Genomic DNA, 22,161 nt, shown 5'->3' on the forward strand with positions numbered 1-22,161 from the left:
AATACAAAACAAAACAAAGTAAAAATTTAACATGTACCTTTGCACAAAAATTCCCTGAAATAAATTGTTCTCTTTTATCCTAGATTTTAGATGTAAATGGCAATGTTCTACCTCCGGGACAAGAAGGAGATATTGGCATTCAAGTTCTACCTAACCGACCATTTGGCCTTTTTACTCATTATGTAGTAAGAGACTTTTTAAATAACCTCTTACTTCCTATTTATTTTTCAAAAGTGCTTGGTAACTATCCCTTTCTGTCACAAAACACACCTAGATAGGTGCTTGGACTTTTTTGAGAGATGTCCTAAATTGTGACCCCTCAGATAGGAAATTGAGGAAACACCCAAATGTTTGTTCTCCCAAGGCTCATGAAGGTAAGAAAAGGTAGCCCTAGAAAGACAGCCCTTTTTGTATACACTGCTCCTCTACACTATACAGTAGTAGCCAATCATTTTCCTGAAATCTGATTAGTGGTCTCCCTTCTTGAGTGAGAGGGACAGAAAATGGGGCCGTGAGATTAAGAAATGTCTTTCACTAGAGGCCTTCCAAGCTCCCCACGGTTTGCAAACCTATTTTCATCTCTAATCAAAGTATACAAATTATAGCAAAGTTTACATTGATATAATCAAAGGTCCAGGTTCTACTTGTCAGTGAATTTTACATAACGTAACAATACTTCCTTTCCCATCTTGCCAAAGTTATAGAACCAATTCTCTGTTTCTATGTAAAAACAAAACACAAAAACAAACAGTTTGTTCTTTGAATTATTAGGTGCTGATGCTTTCTTTTAACTCTGAGTATTCACCTCTCTCTCTTTTCCTGCCAGTGTTAGATATTAGCCACATTAAAGACTTATTAGCCCACTCCTTGGATCTCTGAACTCCTGCAGTGTTTAGTGATACATCAAAGAAAATTCTCAGGGAGGCACCTGGGTGGCTTGGTTGGATTAGCATCCAACTCTTGGTTTTGGCTGGGGTTGTGATCTCAGGGTCATGGGGTTGAGCCCTACATTGGGCTCTGTGCTCCATGCAGTCTTCTTGAGATTCTTTCCCTCTCCCTCTGCTCCCCCTCCTTCCCCTACTCTCTAATTTTAAAAATCTTTTAAAAAGAAAAGAAAATGCAAAAAAAAAAAATAAATAAAATAAAAAATAAAAATAAAAAATAAAAAAAAAAAGAAAAGAAAATGCTCAGTATGGCAGCATGACTATCTTTGTAACTGTAGTTTACCTTTCTTAGATTGGGCTAGCTCAATGCTGGAATTTCATCCTTGTTCCACGTGCTGGCTCCTCTTCATTCCAAGGCTTCTTAAAAAAAACCACTTTGTTTTCCCTTGAACATTTAAAAATCCAACTCAACAGAAGAATCAGATTCACAGTAATACTAACAAAATGCAATTTGTTTCATAGGATAATCCCACAAAAACCGCTTCAACCCTACGAGGCAATTTCTACATCACTGGGGATCGGGGCTATATGGATGAAGATGGCTATTTCTGGTTTGTTGCAAGATCAGATGATATCATATTATCCTCTGGGTAATTTTTCATCTGCACATATGTCTTATGTTAATTGATCATTGGTGTTCTGGAATGAACCTGCTGCTCACCTTTATAAATTGTTGGCATATGTTTTATTTTCCAGTTACAGAATTGGACCATTTGAGGTAGAAAGTGCCCTCACTGAACATCCTGCAGTTGCAGAGGCAGCTGTTGTCAGCAGCCCAGACCCCATCAGGGGAGAGGTAAGAAAAAAAAAAAAAAGAAAGGATTCATTTCTACTTTATAATTTGTTGGCAGTCTAACACATACTTTTCAACAGTTCATTGAAACAGAATTACCCAAATGTTTCACTAACTATGCAAGTCAGATAGTCATTAGTAAAAATGCTAATCATAAAGAACTGCCAGGAATAAGACTGAAAATATAAATATAAGGAATTTGAATCTTTTCCATAGAGGGATGATATGAATGTCAACAACCCCCAGCTTATAGTAGGATACGATGCTAGAGGTCAGCTAAATAGGATTAAGTTATTACCCAGCTCTGGAAAACAATATGATCCCTAGTATAGCTAAGGAGGATAGGCCGGCATCAAATATCGAGGGTGGCAGGAAGGTCAGAGGTAGGAACTGAGGCAACTAGAAGTAGACTGGGTAGGAAGACAAGTAGAAGATTCAGAAAATAACCTGTGAATAAGGCAGGGGTCCTAAAAGCTTTTTTTTTTTTTTTTTTTTTAAGCTTTATGCCTTGAACTCATGATCCCGAAATCAAGTCAAGTCATATGTGTTCCTGAAAGCTCAATCGTAGTGGGGGTGATCAGATGGTGGTTTGGGTTTAAAGGTTCCATGCTATTCTGCAGGCCCCCTTTGCCAGGCAGGGCCTCCAAAATTCCATATAAAAGAGAACAGGGAAGTGATTCTGTGATTATTGAAGTTTATCCTTTCACTCCAAATTCCACCCGTAGGATCACAAAGCTCTTTGGAATCTGAAGGTCATAAGGCACTATTGGACTTAGGCAATGATGGAAATGTTCTAGATCTGTGCCATCTGATACAATATACGTGGCTATAAAGCACTGGAGATGTGGCTGATGTGACTGAGAAAATTTTTATTTCATTTTAATTAAATAGTAACGTGTGGCTACTGGCTACCATATTAAATAGCCACCATTGTAGTTTCTCATAAAAATGCAAAATTTTGCACAGAATTTCAGAGAAACTTTGAAGCTGACTTAAGGATTTCGGTTAAGAAAAAATTTTGTGGGCAGCCCCGGTGGCTCAGCGGTTTAGCGCCACCTTCAGCTTGGGGTGTGATCCTGGAGACCTGGGATCAAGTCCCATGTCAGGACTGCATGGAGCCTGCTTCTCCCTCTGCCTGTGTCTCTGCCTCTCTCTCTCTGTGCCTCTCATGAATAAATAAATCAAATCTTAGAAAAAAAAAAAGAAAAAAATTTTGTACTTCTAACACTACTACAACTAATACCTAGTGGTTCTGATGACTTTGTATATTCCAGGTATTGTAAGCCCTACATAGGACCTGTATATGTTAACCTATTTAGTTCTCACCACCTCTTTTTTTTTGGAGAAAAAAACAGAAACAGAGGTATCCTAACTTCCCCAAGATTACACAACAAAGTGTGATTTGAACCCAGGCCATCTGATATTAGAGTTCATGCTCTTAATCATGTTAGGGTGCTCCTTATTAATTTATCATCTTTTGTAATGGTTTACAAAGATTTTTATAGGGGCACTTGGGTGGCTCAGTCAATTGAGCATCTGATTCTTGATTTTGGCATAGATCATGATCTCAGGGTCATGAGATTGAGCTGTGTACAGCTCCACACTCAGGGTTAAGTATGAGATTGTCTCCCTCTCTCTCTCTTTGCCCTTCTCCGTACTGCTGTGTGGGTTTTCTTTAAAATAAAAAAATCTTGAAAAAAAAAAAACTTTTGTAAAGATATAATAGACCCTACCCAAGGTGTAGAAGTCATCAATATGCAAAACAGTAATTATAAACATTAGTTCTTAAAATAATCTGGCTCTGAATGATTCACTTGTATCAAGGTTAAATTTTTTTAATTCATAAAAATGTTAAGCAAAAGAGCCAGTATAAACATTTTCTTAAGTATCAAAAAATGAATAGGATAAAATTATATATAGGTAGCCCAAAAACTCTGGGCAGGGCAGAATTTTCCAAAACTTTTTTAAGATTTCATGAGAGACACAGAAAGAGGCAGAGACATAGGCAGAGGGAGAAGCAGGCTCCCTGCAGAGTGCTGGATGTGGGACTCGATTCCGGAACCTGGGATCATGCCCTGAGCCGAAGACAGACATTCAACCTCTGAGCCACCCAGGCGTCCCTTTCCAAAACATTTCAAGGAAGAATGAATTTTGGAAACGGGCTTTGTGAGCATAAACTGATGAAGTCTTCCTGGTTTTCTGCCAATTAGAGAGCAAGGGTTATCACCACTTTCTATTCTTTTTCCTCAGGGTTAGGTAAATTTGTCAGAGTAATAGCAAAGTGGCTGTTGGAATCTTCACAGCCTTTTATCAACACAAGTATCTCTGGAATGAAGAGTGGACAGTCTCAATGAACTCCGTTCAATAAGGATATAGCAAATGCGGTATGAATACTCTTTATAAGGGCCACACTGAGCCTAGAAACTAGGCTAGATCAAGCTTAGATGTTACCCAAGAGGCTATGCTTAGTGCACTGCTGAGTTTCTGAAAGGATTATTTTTTTTCTAAAAGGAAAGATGAGGCAAGAAGTCAAAGCAAAGACAGCTCAGAAACAGAAAAAGGTCAGAAAGCAGAGTTCAAGATGTAGTTAGATGAGCAAATTCCAGTTCATTAAGATCATTAACAAAGCAGGGGTCCCAGAAACTGTCTTGTACTACAGAATAGGAAGTATGGAACTCAACTGCCTGGCTTAAGAGCACAGAGCTAGAATCAAACCCTATGAAAATTTCTGGCCCATCCTATCAAGCACTTAAGATTCCTGGTTAGAGAAAGTAATCAAGACACACTAAAACATAAAAATACACAACTCATCCTCCTGGTGTTTCAAATATTTTTTAGGTAGTAAAGGCTTTTATTGTTTTGACCCCTGATTATAAGTCATGTGACCAAGAACAACTGAAAAAGGAGATTCAGGAGCATGTAAAAAAAACTACAGCACCTTACAAATATCCCAGAAAGGTAGGTATTCTAATTATGATGACAATCTGCTTACTGTTCTGAAAAATTTCGGCTGTTTATTATTTTTATTATTTTTATTTATTTTTTTATTATTTTTTTATTATTTTTTTTAATTTTCATTTTAATGAACATTCTCCTCAAACACGCTACACCAAATATGCTAAATGAACTAATGATGTGGATAACAATCAGAATCTTTGAGATTAAAATGAAACTCTTGACATAATTTGCTGGGTCATTTGGCTTACTGGATTTCTAATAAATACTAAATATCAAGCAAAATCTCAACAATACCCCTCTCCCTGCGAGGTTGTTACCAAAACCCACCCAGATGGGTGTCCTAATTCTTTCATTTAGAGATAATAAAACTGCTATATTACTGACTTGGTCTAAAGATGAAAACTTCTGGGCTAATTTTTTCCCCTTGATACCAACAGGTAGAATTTATTCAAGAGCTGCCAAAGACTATCAGTGGGAAGATAAAGAGAAATGAACTGAGGAAGAAAGAATGGGAAACAATTTAAATCCATTCTATTATTTATCACAGTATCTATAAAACAAAGACAAACCACAATGTTCTGGAGAGGTGATTAAAAATGTGATAATATACTTGTAAATTGTTGATTTAAAATATCTCATAAAAAAATAAAATATCTTATGATTGGGGCACCTGACTGGCTCAGTCAGTAGAGCATGTGAATCGATCTCAGGGTTGTAAGCTTAAGCCCCACATTCAGTGTAGAGATTAGTTAAAAAGTTAAATCTTTAAAAAAAATAAAATATCTTATGGTTATAACATCAGAGGGTAAGTTTTGAAATAAAATATTCAGTAAATTCCTCCGTATTAGTGTCAATGTTCTCATGATTTTGATATGAAAAGAATACCATCAATTGCTGAGAAATTTTTAGACATACAGTATCTGAACCAAATTGCCAACCTGTTGGTTTTCAAATTCTAGTTAAATAATATTTCTGATGTTAATATACAAATCAGAACAAATCTTCAAGTTTTGAAATATAACTAAACAACTTATTATTAGAAAAACAAAAATATTGGTTAGAAGATTATCATAATTCTTAAAGTATAAGTATCTACCTGAAAATAGGCTAGCGATTTTTATTAGTCATATTTTTATTGAAATATCTTAAAATATCTCAAATTTATTCCAAGGTCTAAGTATAAAAGAAGGACATCATATACTACCGTTGCTTATATCTAATCTAATAAATGCAGTGTACAAGATATTTAATTTGTGGTTCTTTGGGGCGGCTGGGTGGCTCAGTTGGTTAAGTGTCTACCTTCAGCTGGAGTCATGGTCTCAGGGTCCTGGGATCAAGTTCTCAAGTCAGACTCCCTGCTCAGTGGGGAGTCTGCTTCTCCTTCTCCCTCTGTCTCCTCCCCCCTGCTCATGCTCTGTCTCTCTCTCTCAAATAAATAAAATCTTTAAAAAAATAAATTGTGGTTCTTCAAAACAGTATGATACATTTGGCAAGTGTTAATATATGACATAATAATAAAACAGTGGAGGATCCCTGGGTGGCTCAGCGGTTTAGCGCCTGCCTTTGGCCCAGGGCACGATCTTGGAGCCCTGGGATCGAGTCCCGCGTTGGGCTCCCAGCATGGAGCCTGCTTCTCCCTCCTCCTGTGTTTCTCTCTCTTTCTATGTCTATCATAAATAAATAAATAAATCTTAAAAAAAAATAAAAAAAATAAAACAGTGTACAACTATTATCAGATACTCACAATGTTTGGAAACTCAAGAACAATCAGGATCCATATGTAAACAGAAAACAAATGTTAGATAACTGACAAATGAAATTAGAAGCCTGTGAAATTTTTTTCTCAATTTACAGTTTGTGTGTGTTTAATAGCCCCAGTACAATCTACAGACCTCAGATATGCTAAGTTTCCATAACTTGTAGCACTACACACTTGTTTTCTTTTTATTACACAAAAGGTCACATCAAAGTAAATGAATAGTTTGGATGTAGAGAAAGTTTATCAACTCCTCATTGAAGGTCTGAGTCTCAATGAATTTTTAGCACAAAAATTTATATTTCTGTCACAACTACGGCTTATTTCTGCAGAACTAAGAGTGAGTCCTCCTGGGGAATGAGACAGAACTCTGCTGTTGGCTCTCTCCTTTTGAAGTGCTTGTTCCCATTTGAAATAACCACAACATTTTCTGTTTTCTTGGTATTTCCCAACTGGGCAACAATAGAAGACTTTTCCATGGTTTGGTCCATTATTAGTAACAACAAGTCTCTTAGATCTTCGGCCACACTTGCATAAAGGAGGTGTCATTTTCCCACTCTTCAAGGCTCTTGTAGATTAACTGTAGAAGCTAAGATAGAAGGGAGGACCTTCCAGGAACAACTTCTCACTGGGGAGCCATCAGATGATGTAGGTTTTTCTTCATGAACAGTGAGGGTCTGTTTTTTTGCTGGTGGGAAAGCCGGGGGCCTGGATACATTCCTCTTAGGACCACCTAAAAGAAGGGGGTATTTCTCCAAAACTGAAGGATGAGACACACTGGCATTAACACTGTAGAAGCTACTTGATTTGCGTTCAGGTAATTTAAAGTCAGAAACATCTGAACCTGGATCTTTAGCTTCTTTCACATGATAAATAGTAGTATGTGGACTCTTATATACAACAGACTTAGAGGTCCCAGATTTTTGAGGACCTTCTTCTATGCCTTCTTTTAAAACCATTAATCTTTCTATAGAATTAAATGAAGTGTCTAAGTTTGAGTCACCAATGGGAGGTATACAATCTATATTTTGCTCAGGCTGAGATGCTGGCAGTAAAGCTATATCCTCCCAATCGGCCAACATAGGTAAACAATCAAGAGCAGAACTCATTTCCGTATCAGAAACATGATTAACAGATGAAATGGTAGTTGAAACAAGTACCAATTCTGAACCAATCGTTGAAGACTTAGATTTGGTATTAAATGCAAGGTGTTTGTTTCTTATGTCCTTCTGCATAGGTATATTCAAGCTGGAAGATGGCAACTGCTTTAGAGAATTAGAGGACTTTGTATTAAAAAGAGATAAGTTGCTTTTGCCATTGTGAAGACCTGTGTTTACGTTGTTCTTTAGTTGGAACTGATCTTGCTGTACCTTTACAGGAGAATTAATAACAACTGGCCTCATTTGAACTTTTCCATGAGAACTTACTGCATTTTTAGGCTCCCTATCATATATGCTCAGACCCTGAATGTTACTGTTGCAGGCTGATGTTTCTTCAACTTGATTCGTATTCAAATTTCTGGCCAAAATTCTGGAATTCTTCTTAGTGGGAACCTAGGATTCCACAGACAAATCCAATAGCTTTAGAGACTATGCATTCATAATCTCTTTGATACACATCATATGATTTGACAAAAAAGAAAAATATCTTCATCGATTTATTGCACATATGATATCTGTATTTCAATGAACCTATAATTACTTTTGGAGTTTGAGATGACAGAATAAAGAGGCAAGACACCACTAACCTTGTTTAAAGACCTTGTAATTTTCATTAAGCAACCATCCCTGATCATTTTCCAAGCAAGCATGGCAGTGTTCCGAGAATCATCCAATCCTGAGAAAATAGATTTCAAACACTGAGTTTAGTAGTACCACTGTAAGGAAATACAGCAAAAATAAGAAATCACAATTTACATTGGAACATATTATTAGTTTTATGATCTACTAATTTTAATCATGATAAATTGGACTAGTAAAAAGCTGTGGCAACCTTACTAACAAAAGACAAGATCTTCCACATTTATAGAGGAGATAAAAATGTATTACAGTTCACAAAAATGTAAACATTCTTAGGGACCATGCTTGATGAGTAATCTAATGGTCTTGTTCAGTTTTTTCACTAATTTGCCGTGTTATTTGGGCACCTGTTTAATCTCCATTTGATTTAGTTCATTTTCATTCTTTTTAACAACCAGAAAGCCACTAGATGGCAATCTTTATCTTATACTACTTTATGGTAATAATTTAAAAATCAGAAATCTTTGAATTTTATAGGTTAGGAACTTTAGACTGAAGGATATTCCTTATTAATGATATCACCAAAAACATGAGATTCATATGAAAGACTTTGTAAAAATAAGATTTTTATTTATATAATAAAACTATGTAAAATTATTATTTACATAATAAAATTATTTTCAATTTATACTAACCAGAATGTTCTCGTCCTAAGAATTCTATTCCTACTTCCTGTAGGGCACCACTTAGTCCTTTTGGTTTTCTTCTATAGAAAATCTAACCAAATAAAAGAAGACATATCCAAAACCAGGTTACTATTAGAAAGGCTATGTATTAACCACTTGTTTTTCATAATTTTTAGTTTTATTAGATTTGGAATATGCTGGGACGCCTGGGTGGTTCAGCGGTTGAGCATCTGCCTTCAGCTCAGGGAGTGATCCTGGAGTACCAGGATCGAGTCCCACATCGGGCTCCCTGCATGGAGCCTACTTCTCCCTCTACCTGTATCTCTGCCTCTCTCTCTCTCCATGTCTCTCATGAATAAATAATTGAAAAAAAAAAAAAAGATTTGGAATATGCTTATTTTGTCATTCTTACATACCTAAGAAATGTATTTATGTGAAAGTTTTAAAATATAGTATTTTACTTACAGTAACCTATACCCATGTATGAGATGAAGTTTAATCATTTTTCAATAGAAGGAAAGTGACTATACCCCCATCTTTGATCCTTACCTTGTAAGTTACTCTGAGATCAATCCAAGAATTCAAGAACACAGGTTTTAACAGCTGTTTTCTTTTACACTCATACTCCAGGCAAACCCCCAAGTCCCAGTCTGCAATAATTATGTTAAAATAGAACAAATTCAATGATGCCAGCAGTTTTTACTCATCCTATCATTTATAAACAAAATTTTATATATTGAAATATATAAAATAAAACAAGATTTAGAAAAACCTAATACATATAATAGTATATAGAACACTATCATTACATACTACAGATCCAAGTGTAAAATGTACTATATATATAAGCTATGCTACATATAACAACATACTACATAAAACAAAATAAGATTTAATTGCTGTTAATGTCTAACAATTGTTCACTTCACATAATTTACTGTTAAGAAATTAAGTTGGTGGGACGCCTGGGTGGTTCAGTCGCTGAGCATCTGCCTTCCGCTCAGGGCATAATCCATGGTCCAGGATCGAATTCCACATCGGGCTCCTTGTAGGGGGCCTGCTTCTCCCTCTGCCTGTATTTCTGCCTCTCTCTCTGTTTCTCATGAATGAATAAATTTTAAAAATCTTTAAAAAAAATTCCTAAATGACCAATAAAAAGAATAAATTGTTAAAAAAAAAAGAAATTAGGTTGGTAACTAAGTTTCAAAATAATTTCTTAAAAACTCAAATACACGGAGTATTTCCGAAATAAGAGTAATGAAAAAAAGAGTAATGTGTCAAAAAAAAAAAGAGTAACGTGTCAAGTTACAAGGCCTGCAAGGAGGTTATCTGCTTTCAACATTCTAGAAAATACTAACATAATTGAGAAACCAGACATCTTATAGAAACCTAAAACCAAAATATGATTATCGATGGCACAGCATAGCTATCAATGACTAATAATGGTAGTGCTAAATCATAGGCATACAAAGGATCTACTTTAATGGCCCATTTTTTCCTAGTATAAAAGTATAAAGCAAAGGACTGGAGTTGAATGGAGACTCTTTTTATTCAAGGTTGTAGAAAGTAGCGTTAAGAGTTTTCACTAAATCATCCTGCCTGGAGCCAGAAGAACAGGAAGGAAGAATCTAGAAAGATTCTTAAAGTCTTAAAATTTGAAAGTATCCCAGAATGATAATTCGTAAAATATGAATAAATATACTTTCCTTAGTTAACATCTGCTAGGCACTGAGATTTCTTTTCGAGACCTAAGAAGTTAACAAGTACAATTCTTACTACATATAATTATGTAGTGATAATAGTAATAATCCTACTCATTTATGATTGATAGGTAGAACTTATTTTTTACCTGACCAAGTAACAAATGCACATAATTTTACTTCAGAATTAGACAGATCTGAAATCCCAGTAGCAAAAATAATTTTCTTCTGTTGCTGAATCTTCTGAATCCATTTACAGAACTGAGATAAGCAAATTCTCAGAGGGACTCCTTCATCAACTTGAGCCTGAGTAAAGTCACAAAATCTGAATTCAACAATCGAATCCCATAATCATTGAACACATCATTAGCACGTAATTAGGCACTACAGGGGGATGTAAAAAAAGAGTTCTGACTGCTAGAGTTTATTTTGTGAAAAAGATGCTAAAACATGTGGAAGAGATAATTAGAACACTGTGAGATAAGAAAAATTAGGTTGTTCCACCTAAAATAACACAGAAATATAGTAATTAAATCCTGACTGACAGAAATTTGGTGTCACTTAATTTCTGTGAAATAAGTCTGATATTTATTCTTACAATACTATTCTTTTTAATTTTTAAATATTCCAACAGAGATCTGGAGGGAGCATTATTTCTAACAGTACATAAATCTAATTCCAAATGGGTATATGCTTTTTATTTTCTCTTAAAAACTGATTTCAGAATTTTAATATTTGACATCCGACCTTCTTGGTTTTGGGGGAGGGGAAGGGTGAGAAGAAACGTAGAGAAAAGAAAGAGTATACCTGTTTTATGCCTGTCAGTTCCATGCAAAATTCAGAAAGAACTGGATGTTCTTGAGGCTGAACATAAGCATGGAACTCAGATTCAATCTCTCCAGTTGATGTGTTCAGCAATACTGCTGGAAATTCAACTATATGAAAGAATCAGCAATTGACATTTATTTATTTAATCAATTGACATTTAAATATATAATTATTAGATTAATGCTGTAATCACTCTAAATTAAACATATTTTACCATTATTTCAGCATGTTAAAAAGACCAAAGCCGTGTGATTTAAGTTATAAAATTGTGCCAAAGAATAAGTCAGAATATTAAAGTTATGAATATATCTATTTAAAACTCTTGAATATATTCCCACAATTAAATATGAAGACCATATAGAAGTTAAAATGTACTGCTTTTTGCAAAGGTATTTTTTCAGTTCCTATGCAATTGAGATTTTGTATGAAATTCTAAAGTAATTATTTTACATGATGATACTTCCAGATGTTAGGTTTTTGGGGTTTTTTTGGTTTAGTCAGGTTTTATAGTAAACTACCAATTCATGGACTATCTTATTTTCTTTAATTGTTAACTATTATATCTATTAAAGTGACTCCTCTAGGGCTAGCTTTGGCCCCTGGCAGTCCAGACTTACTTATTTCTTGGCTCTGGTGGTGTTTCCCATCATTCCAACACGTTGACTCAAAATCAATGACAATTAAGTAATCAAACAACTGCTCTGCAAAACAAAAGGCGTATTTATGCTTTACCAGAGTTAAAAGTGCAACGATACAAAATGTAAAGAAACGAAGCATATTACTTACTGGATTTACTTCGTCCTAGATTTCCATTTGCTGGTGCCACGAACTTTCTTCTAATTAATCCAAGTTGCCTAAGAATGTGAAACAACTCAATATGTTCAACAAACTCATTTACATTCCTGTTTGAATATGCCAACAAACTAATGGCATAACCCCCATTCTTAATGTATTAATGTGAGTGACAGGAAATTGAACTAGACTTTAAGAGCAAAAGACCTTGGTTCTTAGATGGACTGCCACCGTCTCTTTTTAGTAGTCATTTCACCTGCATGAGCCTCAGAGTTCAAATTTGCAAACTCAGACTAATTCTTTCTGCTCCTCTTGTTTTACAGTAAATATTGAGGAACTTGAGTGATTGCAGGGGCAAAGCACTGAAAAGCTTACTTTTGCTTTTGCATTTTTCAAGCCCTTGGTATGTGCACAGCACAGGTCTGAGGAGATAGGGCAGATCCAGTCTTCTAAGAGCCCCAAACACACCTCTGGGTGAAGAAACTAGGCATCTATGGTAAACTACTGTATGGTAATGTATGACAAAGGATCCATAAAGGCAATACTTGAATCCAACAAAAGGGGTGAGCATACTGAGGTGTTAAGACAACTACTTTGAGGAACTGGTCAAGTTTAACTAAGCAGACACTTCCGGTTGGTTTTTGTTTTTGTTTTTTAAGACCTATGATGGGAAGTGCAAAGAGTTGAAAATAACCGGTAATATTTAATTGATTGCTTACTACGGAGCAGGCACTGAGCTCTGGTGATCTCACTTAATGCTCAACCACTGTGTGAGGTAGTCACTTTTGCTACCTCTTATTTTATGGATGAGAGCACTGACTCCGTAATTTGCGTAAGGACACAGATTTGGTATGCGAACCCCCGGATCGTTCAACTCTGAAGCCCGTGCTACTTACTAATACGACAGAATTCTAGAATTCAGAAATGTGCACAGCGTGACCAGGTATCAGGGAGAAAGCCACAATAAATCCACATTATGAATTAAACGGGGAGCGCCTGAGAACTCGGAACGGCCTACCAGGCGCCGGTCACGTCCATTCCGTTTCCCGAGGCCTAGAACCGGCACACAGTGGCTCAAGGCCACACAGTCGCGAAGCCCGGTTTTTCCACCCGCGCGCAGAGGGCGGCCTGAGCGAGGCGGGGGGGCCGCGATCCAGGCGGAAACCTTTCAGTCCCGGCCAGACACGGGGCAAATCGGAGACGCCGAGGCTGCAGAGAATGAGGGCTGACACCGCAAATGCCCACTGCCCAGCCCTGCCTCGGGCGCCAGCGCCCGACTAGAAGCCACCCCCAGACCAGAACACCCCCCGCAGCGTACCGCGCCAACTTCTTGGTCGCCATTCCCGGAACTCCTCCTTCCCCGCAGCCCAACTGCCGGAAGTCGTTAGACCCCCCCCCACTTCCGGTCCATTCAAACGCCTGGCGCGTCTGAGGAGGCGGTTGCGGCGGAGGCTTTGGCTGCGACTGAGGCGGCGGCTGCTGCGGTCGGTGCCGTTTGCTCGTCTTCTCGTTGGTGTTTTCGGCGCTCGGGGGCACGGGGAGTGTTTTTTGACAGGGAAGTCGCTTGGCAGCAACCTTTTCCCTCTTTTTCAACGGGCGGAGGCGTGTTCGCGCCGTTGGGGAACCGTTTCGAATCCGGCCTCCGGCGCGGACGGTAAAACCGTTGATCTCGGTGCGGTTTTCTCCGCAGCGGGACAGGGAGGATCGTTGGCGCCCTCGCTTTTCGGGGAGGGGTGGGAGGGCTTCGTACACTGAATTGAAGCGAGGATCTGAGGGAGGCTGTAGGCTCTCGAAGCCCTAGCTGCTTCCCCGTCTGGAGACGGCGTTTTCTCAGCTCTCGCGGGTCTTTCTCCACAGCCTCATGGAGCCCGAAAGGGAGAGGACCGGGAAGCACTTCAAGAAGGGCAGGAAGAGGAGGCGGGCCCCGAACACGCTGGTCGGGGCGGCTGAGGCGATGAGAGCCCGTTGGGAGCTGGGGGAGAGGCAGCCCGAGGCCAAGGTGAGCAACGGGGAGCCCGAGTGGGAGGCTCGGGAGACTCCGTCTGCCCTGGACGCCGCGGGGTCGGCCTCACCCACCCACTGGCCTTTCGGAATCCTGCTTGCTAGTCTGTAAAATGGGAACGATAATGTTAGTACCACTTATCCCAGTGCTGTTTAAAACTGATGTGATGCCCGAGACCCAAAAAGAATGTTCACTCAACACATACTTCATGGGGTCACCCGTGTGCCAGGAATTGTTCTGGTTTCCGGGGATATCTCAGTGCGCAAACCCCAAAATTCCCTGCCCTCGTGCAGTTTACATGCCACGCCAGTAAGTCAATAATAAGGCTGTTGAGCATCCCAGCCATGTACTGAGAACTAAATATGCACGGTCCGTCCCTTAAGTCATCAGATTTCTGTTGTCTGTCGTATGCTGGCCACTGGCCTAGGCACTTGGGGTACATCAGTGAATTAACAGGGGTTACTACTTAGTTCTAGTGGAAAGAGAGGGAAGACGAACAGTAGATAGAAGTTTTATTCAGGTTTCCCCCACTATCCGAAAGTAGAACAATTCTGTAAAATCTTATAAGCTGAAATGGTGTAAAGCAAAGCAGCATGTATTCATTTATGTGGGGGGACAAATTGGAGCGTTTCCAACCCCCCTCTCCCCCCAAATAATCTGTTAGGTTTTCTGGTATTTCAAGACAGATCTTGCTAACTGATGTACAAGATCAAGATAAAGTGCAGATGGTCACAGACAGTTCAAAGCTATAAGGGCTTCATGTTAAGGGCACCTCTTGGGGAAAGAGCTTCACTGTGCCTGCTTTGCTTGGGGTGCACCACCCTTATAACTGGCTTGTGAAAACTACTGAAGGTAAAAGCGAAAACAGGTACGGTGCTAATAGGTCTGTCATTAAAGGGAAATGGCAGACCACAACCTTTCACGAAGAAGATACCTGTAGGATGTAAAAAGGGAATTAGTGCTATGAAAACATTTTACTTGAAAGGGATTCTTTTTTGCTGTCAAATTGGCAAACAACTTTTTATTTTTTTTATTTTTATTTATTTATTTAAAGGTTTTATTTATTTATTCATGATAGACGGAGAGAGGGGCAGAGACACAGGCAGAGGGAGAAGCAGGCTCCATGCAGGGAGCCCTACACGGGACTCGATTCCAGGACTCCAGGATCACGCCCTGGACCAAAGGCAGGCGCTAAACCGCTGAGCCACCCAAGGATCCCCCAGGCAAACAACTTTTTAAAGATGATGAGAAGTATAACAGTCTCATCATTCTTTAATTTTGAAACAGTCACAAACTTGAAAAGTTGTAAGAACAGTACCAAGAACCACCTCAGGCAGCATTTGAAAGTGATTGCTAACAATCCTCCATGACTGCCCCCCCATATTTTAATATATGTTTCTCATAAGCGGCCCCACAGAATCACAATGCAACCATCAAAATAAAAAAATAACATGGATATATTGCTACCATCTTATCCTCATCCCATTCAAGTTCCAATAATATCCTTTTTAGCAAGAAGATCCAGTCTAGAACCATGTGTAATATTTAGTTGTCCTGTCTCCTTCAGTCCAAACAATTCTTTAGTGTTTTCCTTGACATCTATGGCCTTACTACTCTTAAAGAATCCTGAACCACTTATTTTGTAGAACGTCCCTCAAGTTGGTTTGTCTGTTTCCTCATTGATTAGTTTCAGGTTATATATGTTTGACAGGACTACCAAAGTGACACTCTTTTAAGTTTTATTAGGTTGTACATGGTTTTGATCTGTTGCATTCTTGTTCTCTTTAAATTTGATAGAGATGCTTCCTTGTTAAACTTGTAATTCATTTTTTTCATTAGTATGAACTCATTGCCTATTTCATTCAATGGGTTATTATCCATTACTATATTTATTTTGATACTCAAAATATCCCATATTTGAGCATTAAGCTAGCTTCTGTGTTCTTTGGACATGACCTCATCATTCTTTGATCATTTCTTTTCTATTTTGGCACAAAAAAAAGGTATTCTAGGCTCATCTGTGCTTTTCCTGCCCAGCCCTGAAATTGTAATTTTTTTCTGTAATGGTAGGTTCTCTTTAGGAGAGAATGACATTTAAAATCTGGGTACTAGATGTGCTCAGTGCTATTGGGATGTCAGTACTTCCAAAAGAGAGCTAGGAAATACGTGTTTATATATCTGTATACCCATATATACATACATGTTTACATTTATATATTTTTCTATCCATACTTGTTAAAATCTCTACTTCTCTATTTCCACAAGGTTCATTCTTGTTTTCTCTTCATGTTTATAATTTCCTTCTCTTTGACACCCCACAATGGGCTCTCCTTCTGCATGTATGCCTTGGGTTCCTTCCCTTAGTCCTAGCTCTTTCCCTCACTTTCCCCTAGCTCTTTGCCACATAGACCCTACATACCTCATTCAGTCTCACTTACCAGTCTTACATTTTTTATTGTAAATATAAATTGGTATTTTCTTTCAGGAATTAATAGTATTTGTCAGAATTAGATAGTTGATCCTTGAATAACATGGGGGATTGGGGCACCGAACCACCATCTACTGTCTCTGCTCTGTGCGGTCCAAACTCCATGGATAACATTTGATTCCCCCAAAACTTAACTACTTATAGCCAGAAACCTTAGCAATAACATAAACAGTTGGTTAATACATATTTTGTAAATTACTTGTGTTCTAGACTATATTCTTTAGAAAAAGTAAGCTACAGAAAATGTTACTAAGAAAAGCATAAAGAAGAGAATACATTTACAGTACCATACTGTATTTACCAAAAACGATCCACGTATAGGTGGATCTGCACAGTTTAAATCTGTGTTGTTCAAGAGTCAACTGTAGGAGCTTATTTTGACCAGGGACTTTATCCAGAGTATTTATCCAGGTACATAGGGATGTTTGAAAGGATGTTCATGATATTTATAATTAAAAAAACAAACACTTATCATCAATAGGGGATTTTTTTCATAGAAGTTGTGAATGTTGAGATAAATTTAGAGAATGAACTATTAAAATTGGTGTTTGTTACATTTAACCGATTTTTGCAGGGAGGGAGGGGTGCAGAGTTGGTTACCAAACAAACAGAATACTGTAATCCTTTAGGGGCAGTATAGTACAGAGATGAAGAGTTAGGGCTTTGGAGCCTGTATTCCAGTCTTTGTTCTACCACTTCCATTCTTCAATTTCTTTATGTAAAATAGGGATAATAGTAGTAGCCACTTAAGACTTGTAAGGGGACACCTGGCTGGCTCAGTGGTTGAGCATCTGCCTTCAGCTCAGGGCATGTTTCCGGGGTCTTGGGATCAAGTCCCTCATTGGGCTCCCTGCGGAGAGCCTGCTTCTCCCTCTGCCTATGTCCCTGCCTCTTTCTCTCATGAATAAATAAATAAAACCTTTTAAAATAAAAAGAATACTTGTAGGAATTAAATGACTTACTAAATTAAAGTGCTAAGAACTGTTAAATAACTAATTAATAGGTGCTCAACATGAGCTTTAAAAACTCATGGGAAAAATAGGAATAATATCTAATGTTTATTAAGTACTTATGTCAGTTTCACTACATTGTACTTGTATTACCTCGTTGGTCTTCCCAATACTTTCATGAGGTGGAATTAAAATTACTCTGTGATGAGGAAATTGAGTCTTAGGTTAAGACACTTAGCCCAGATGTTAGAGCTTGGTTTTTGAACTCAGGTAGTATGACTTCAGGGCTTAAGCTCTTAACCAGTCTACTCTGCTGCCTCTCAGATCAAAATGAAAGTTGTCTAAGTACAGGTGACTTATTTTCTTTTATCTATTGTCTTTATCTTACCTTTCTCTGTTACCTGACTCTTTTCACAAACATGAACTTGCTTTACTTTAATAACCAAATATAAGTGCAAAACTCCTATATATAGGAGGGAGAAACTTCAGTGAACTCCATGTTTCCCCCAGAATAATGTCAGACTCCTTAGCTTAGACCCCAGCGATCTATGATGTGACTCCCTTCATCTTCTCTGAAATCTCCACTGCTCTGCAACATGCCTTCTTGGCTCCAGCCAAACAAAACTGCATGTTCAGACACAATGTTCCCCCCTCAGCTGACTGACAGATTATTTTCAAGACCTTGCCAGTATTTTCAATCAGTGAAGCTATCCCCCAAACTCTAACCCTCAAGGCAGTTAGCCTCCTTTCTGCGACAGCTTTATAATAGCATTGTATTGGAATTAACCTATTTCTGCATTTTTCTTCCCTTAGTAGAATGAACTTGAGAGCGTGAATCATGTTTTATTCATTCTACTATCCCTAGCACATAATCAAGTATCTATAATAAGATTCTGTGTCAATATTTATAAACATTGTGTTAATAATAATGTCATATCACAGGTTGTTTTAGACCTTCATTTACAGTTAATAGATCCTTCTTTATGTTTGCGTATAATTTGCTTTGCCTTGTTCCTGTTCTCAGTAGTCCTAATTTTTTTAAAAGATTTATTTATTTATTTATTTTAGAGAGAGAGTGTGTGTGTGTGAGCAAGGGAGGGACAGAGAGAGAGAAGCCGACTTCCTCCTGAGTGGGGATCCTCATGTGGGGCTCAGTCCTAAGACCCTGAGATCGTGACCTGAGCTGAAATCAAGAGTCGGATGCTTAACAGACTGAACCACTCTGGTGCCCCAGTAGTCCTCTAATTTTTAATGCCCTGATTTACCTTTGCAGAAAGCCCGCTTATCTGCCATTTTATTTGCTGAAAACTGTGAAGTAACCCATGACCAGTTATGTGAATTGCTGAAGTATGCAGTTCTGGGCAAATCCAGTGTTCCTAAACCCAGGTATGAGATGAACTTAAATGGTGAGGATAGACCCGAGGTTTCAAACTAGTGTCTAGAGGGTCCTATATTTCCTTAATTGACATTACTTGTTTGCCATACAGAATGTCCGAATTTTTTTTTTTTAATGAAGGGGAGGGGCAGAGAGAGAGGGAGAGAGAGTCCCAAGTAGGCTCCATACTCAGTGCAGAGCTGGATATGGGGCTCAATCTTACAACCCCAAGATGATGACCTGAGCCAAAATCAGGAGTTGGATGCCTAACCGCCTGAGCCACCCAGGCACCCCTACATTTTTTTCTTTACAGGAATTGCCAGCATTTAATTTGAGAATTCCTTTATTAAAATCCAGATACTTTGGGATCCCTGGGTGGCTCAGCAGTTTAGCGCCTGCCTTCGGCCCACAGCGTAATCCTGAAGTCCTGTCTCTGTATCTCTCATGAATAAATAAATAAAATCTTAAAAAAAAAAAAAAGAAACACCCTTTTAAAAAAAAAAATCCAGATACTTTATCTCTTCTGGTTCACTTCCCTTATTTACATTATCTGACTGCTTTTTGGATTGCAACCCTCTTGGGAGCTTCCTGGGTGTAAAGTGAAACCCGCCCCACTTACTTGGAGGGCAGGGAGAGACTGAAGAAAGAGGCAGGCCACTCCAGGTTTGTAAGTGGCAGTTTTAATAATAAGTGAAGGGAACTTACATACAAGGCTTGTCTTGGACAGGAGGAAGACAACTGGATACCTATACCTGTTTGCCAAATCTTTAAAAAGTTTATCTAGAAGTTTTTAACTGGGTTCAGTCATGAACCATGCAGGTATTTTCACCACCACATAACTATCTCAAGGCTATGTCCTTGGAGCAGTCTCTGGGATCAGGAAAAACAAGCAGACTCCACATTCCAAGGACAGAGGAGAAGGGAGTAAGGAGCTGTCAGGTGCCAGGGTCCAGCTGACAGGTCAGCTGGCATTCAGGTCTTTTCAGTGACCTTTCCCAACACCACTTAAAGGTATTTTGATTTGTAACCCCTAGTGGAGACCCAATTTAAATTACGTGATCATATGTTAAGAGTTCCAGTTTATCTTTTTCGTTCCTTTTACATTAAGGGGCAAAGAGAATTTTACTATTCTGATATCAATGCCATTGTTAAATGTCTAATGAAAATTGCTTTTGTATATGTACCAATAAAAAAGTTTTCAAAACTTTTCAGTTTTTCAGACATATCTATCAGAGGGAGATTGCCTAGATAACTGAAAAGCAATCTTCCTCATTATCAAGTATTGCTGGTAGTCTGTCAATTTATCTGAAACTGGCTTTCTTGAAACCAGTCATATGATTACTAGCTTAGAAAGGACTCAGCCACTTGGGATCTTGAGGATATGCCTTTGTAAAATGAGTTTATTTCCAATTTAAAACAAATAATAATAGGACTTTGAATTTGAATGCATTGTGTTTCCTTTGGTATCCTACTTGATTTGAATGCAATAAATAATTATCTCAGGAGATCTTTATTTGAATTCTGTGCAGTAATAGCTGTTTTTTTCCTACGCAGTCATTGAGTGATGATAAACTCCATTAACTGTTGCTCACTGTTTTTTTTCCCCACACTTCCCTTTTGTATGTCTACAACTGACTTGATGGTATCACTTTTAGCTGTATCGGTTTGATTTTTCAACAGCTGGTGCCAGCTTTTTCACCAAAACCACCTGAACAACGTAGTGGTTTTTGTACTGCAGGGAATGAGCCAGCTACACTTTTACAGGTTCTATTTGGAGTTTGGATTTCTCCGAAAGGCATTCAGACACGTAAGTATTAGGGCGTGAGTTGAGTCCTCTCATCCAGAGACTAATGCACGTCTCAAACTATGCTCCTTAGCAATCTGATTGAACAAGCAGTAGAGGTTATAGAAAGCAAGAAAGATTAAGATTCAGAGATCTCTTGTTGAGATTAAGATTTGCATTTGATTTTCTTTGATAATTTAGGCGAAACATTTATTACCAGATTACAATCTATATGTAGTATCCAAGGTGATGATATCCTACTTTATTTGGGTTCTGATGTTTTCAGAAATTATATACTTTACGTAAATTCTGTGTTTTTTGGTCTCTTGATTACATCATAAGATTGGACATCCTTAGAACAGCATCTGGAGCTGAATAGCAGCTGTTATCTTTGGAAGAGGCAGCTGCTCTCCATTTTCCTTCCCATAGCCATCTCCATTCTTTATTGGACATTTTCATCCATTTACCCTTGAGGGATTCAAGTTGGTGAGTCCGAATCTTGGGTCTCCATTTTCTTTTTTGCTTTCATTTATTAAAGGCTACATATGTGCCAGGACCTACATCAGTCATTCTGTGTGCATCATCTTTACTTCTCACAGTAGTTCTGTGAGAGTTAAAAATATCTTCTATATGTAAGGAAACTGAATAACTTGTCCAAGTTATAGCCAGTAAGTGGTAGAGCTAGAATTTCAGTGCAAGTGAGCCTAAGGCTGGAGTTCTCAACCTTTCAGCTTTTTTGTGTCCTAACTACCTGGCAAGCTGTCTACTAACATAATAGATACAGAAAAATATAAGGGACATCTCTGTAATATTTGTCTTTGTTTCCAATGTGTAATCAGAGAACAAAAGAAAATTTCTAGGGTAGGATAAAGGTAGCTTCATTTACTTAGTTACTTTTATTTTTTAGATTACCTAATCACTTTTACACATTAAGGAAAAAGTCCTCGTTTTGCAATACAAAAAAGTCCAGACCTTTCATAGCACTGAGCTGACAATAAAAGTGCAAGTCTTTGATAATATTTTAACTACTTGTAAGAATTTTTATAAAAACTTGGTTATGTATTTTCAGAAATTCCGCTTGCCACCTCCATCATCTAATTTTCTAGCTGATATCATTGGACTGAAAAAGAAACAAGCAACACGGGATCAATCCAAAATGGGGGAAGGTATGGCTATGATTCTGGTTTGATGATTTGCTCATTCTGAAAGATACTATAGTATGCTTATTAAGTGGATCTATCGGTTACATTTATTCTTGCAAACAACTAAGCTCAATTTTAACTACCTTAAACAGAAAAGCAATTTTTTGAAGAAAAAATGGGTAAGTACCTAGGAGAATAGGAGAGCAGAAACCATAGCCAGTATTC

General features: G+C 38.0%; 3 protein-coding genes across 7 annotated transcripts in view; 2 read left to right on the plus strand and 1 right to left on the minus strand.

Annotated features, from left to right (window-relative positions):
• The window catches only part of ACSM3 (acyl-CoA synthetase medium chain family member 3), a 25,179-nt gene extending 19,239 nt beyond the window's left edge, over positions 1-5,940 (plus strand). For 2 of the 3 annotated variants that reach the window (XM_072836065.1, XM_072836066.1), the window contains exons 10-14: positions 84-185; positions 1,407-1,534; positions 1,641-1,740; positions 4,576-4,695; positions 5,133-5,940. In XM_072836065.1, the coding sequence (XP_072692166.1) occupies positions 84-185; positions 1,407-1,534; positions 1,641-1,740; positions 4,576-4,695; positions 5,133-5,219 (537 nt within the window). In that variant the 3' untranslated portion in view covers positions 5,220-5,940. The remainder of the gene's footprint in view (positions 1-83; positions 186-1,406; positions 1,535-1,640; positions 1,741-4,575; positions 4,696-5,132) is intronic. The other variant, XM_072836067.1, reaches the window with a different exon arrangement.
• Positions 4,551-13,692, minus strand: ERI2 (ERI1 exoribonuclease family member 2). The gene is given in 10 exon segments (XM_072836064.1): positions 4,551-7,014; positions 7,017-8,004; positions 8,199-8,287; positions 8,886-8,967; positions 9,426-9,526; positions 10,726-10,882; positions 11,384-11,511; positions 12,022-12,105; positions 12,191-12,258; positions 13,515-13,692. Coding segments are annotated over 10 exon segments (2,037 nt in total). The 5' UTR covers positions 13,538-13,692; the 3' UTR covers positions 4,551-6,697.
• The window catches only part of REXO5 (RNA exonuclease 5), a 44,256-nt gene continuing 35,470 nt past the window's right edge, over positions 13,376-22,161 (plus strand). Inside the window, exons 1-5 of one of the 3 annotated variants that reach the window (XM_072836061.1) lie at positions 13,376-13,868; positions 14,054-14,195; positions 18,910-19,022; positions 20,692-20,818; positions 21,864-21,960. In XM_072836061.1, coding sequence (XP_072692162.1) covers positions 14,058-14,195; positions 18,910-19,022; positions 20,692-20,818; positions 21,864-21,960 — 475 coding nt within the window. In that variant the 5' untranslated portion in view covers positions 13,376-13,868; positions 14,054-14,057. The remainder of the gene's footprint in view (positions 13,869-14,053; positions 14,196-18,909; positions 19,023-20,691; positions 20,819-21,863; positions 21,961-22,161) is intronic. The other 2 variants (XM_072836062.1, XM_072836063.1) reach the window with 2 other exon arrangements.

This window comes from Canis lupus, chromosome 8, assembly GCF_048164855.1.
Source record: "Canis lupus baileyi chromosome 8, mCanLup2.hap1, whole genome shotgun sequence".
NCBI lineage: Eukaryota > Metazoa > Chordata > Mammalia > Carnivora > Canidae > Canis > Canis lupus.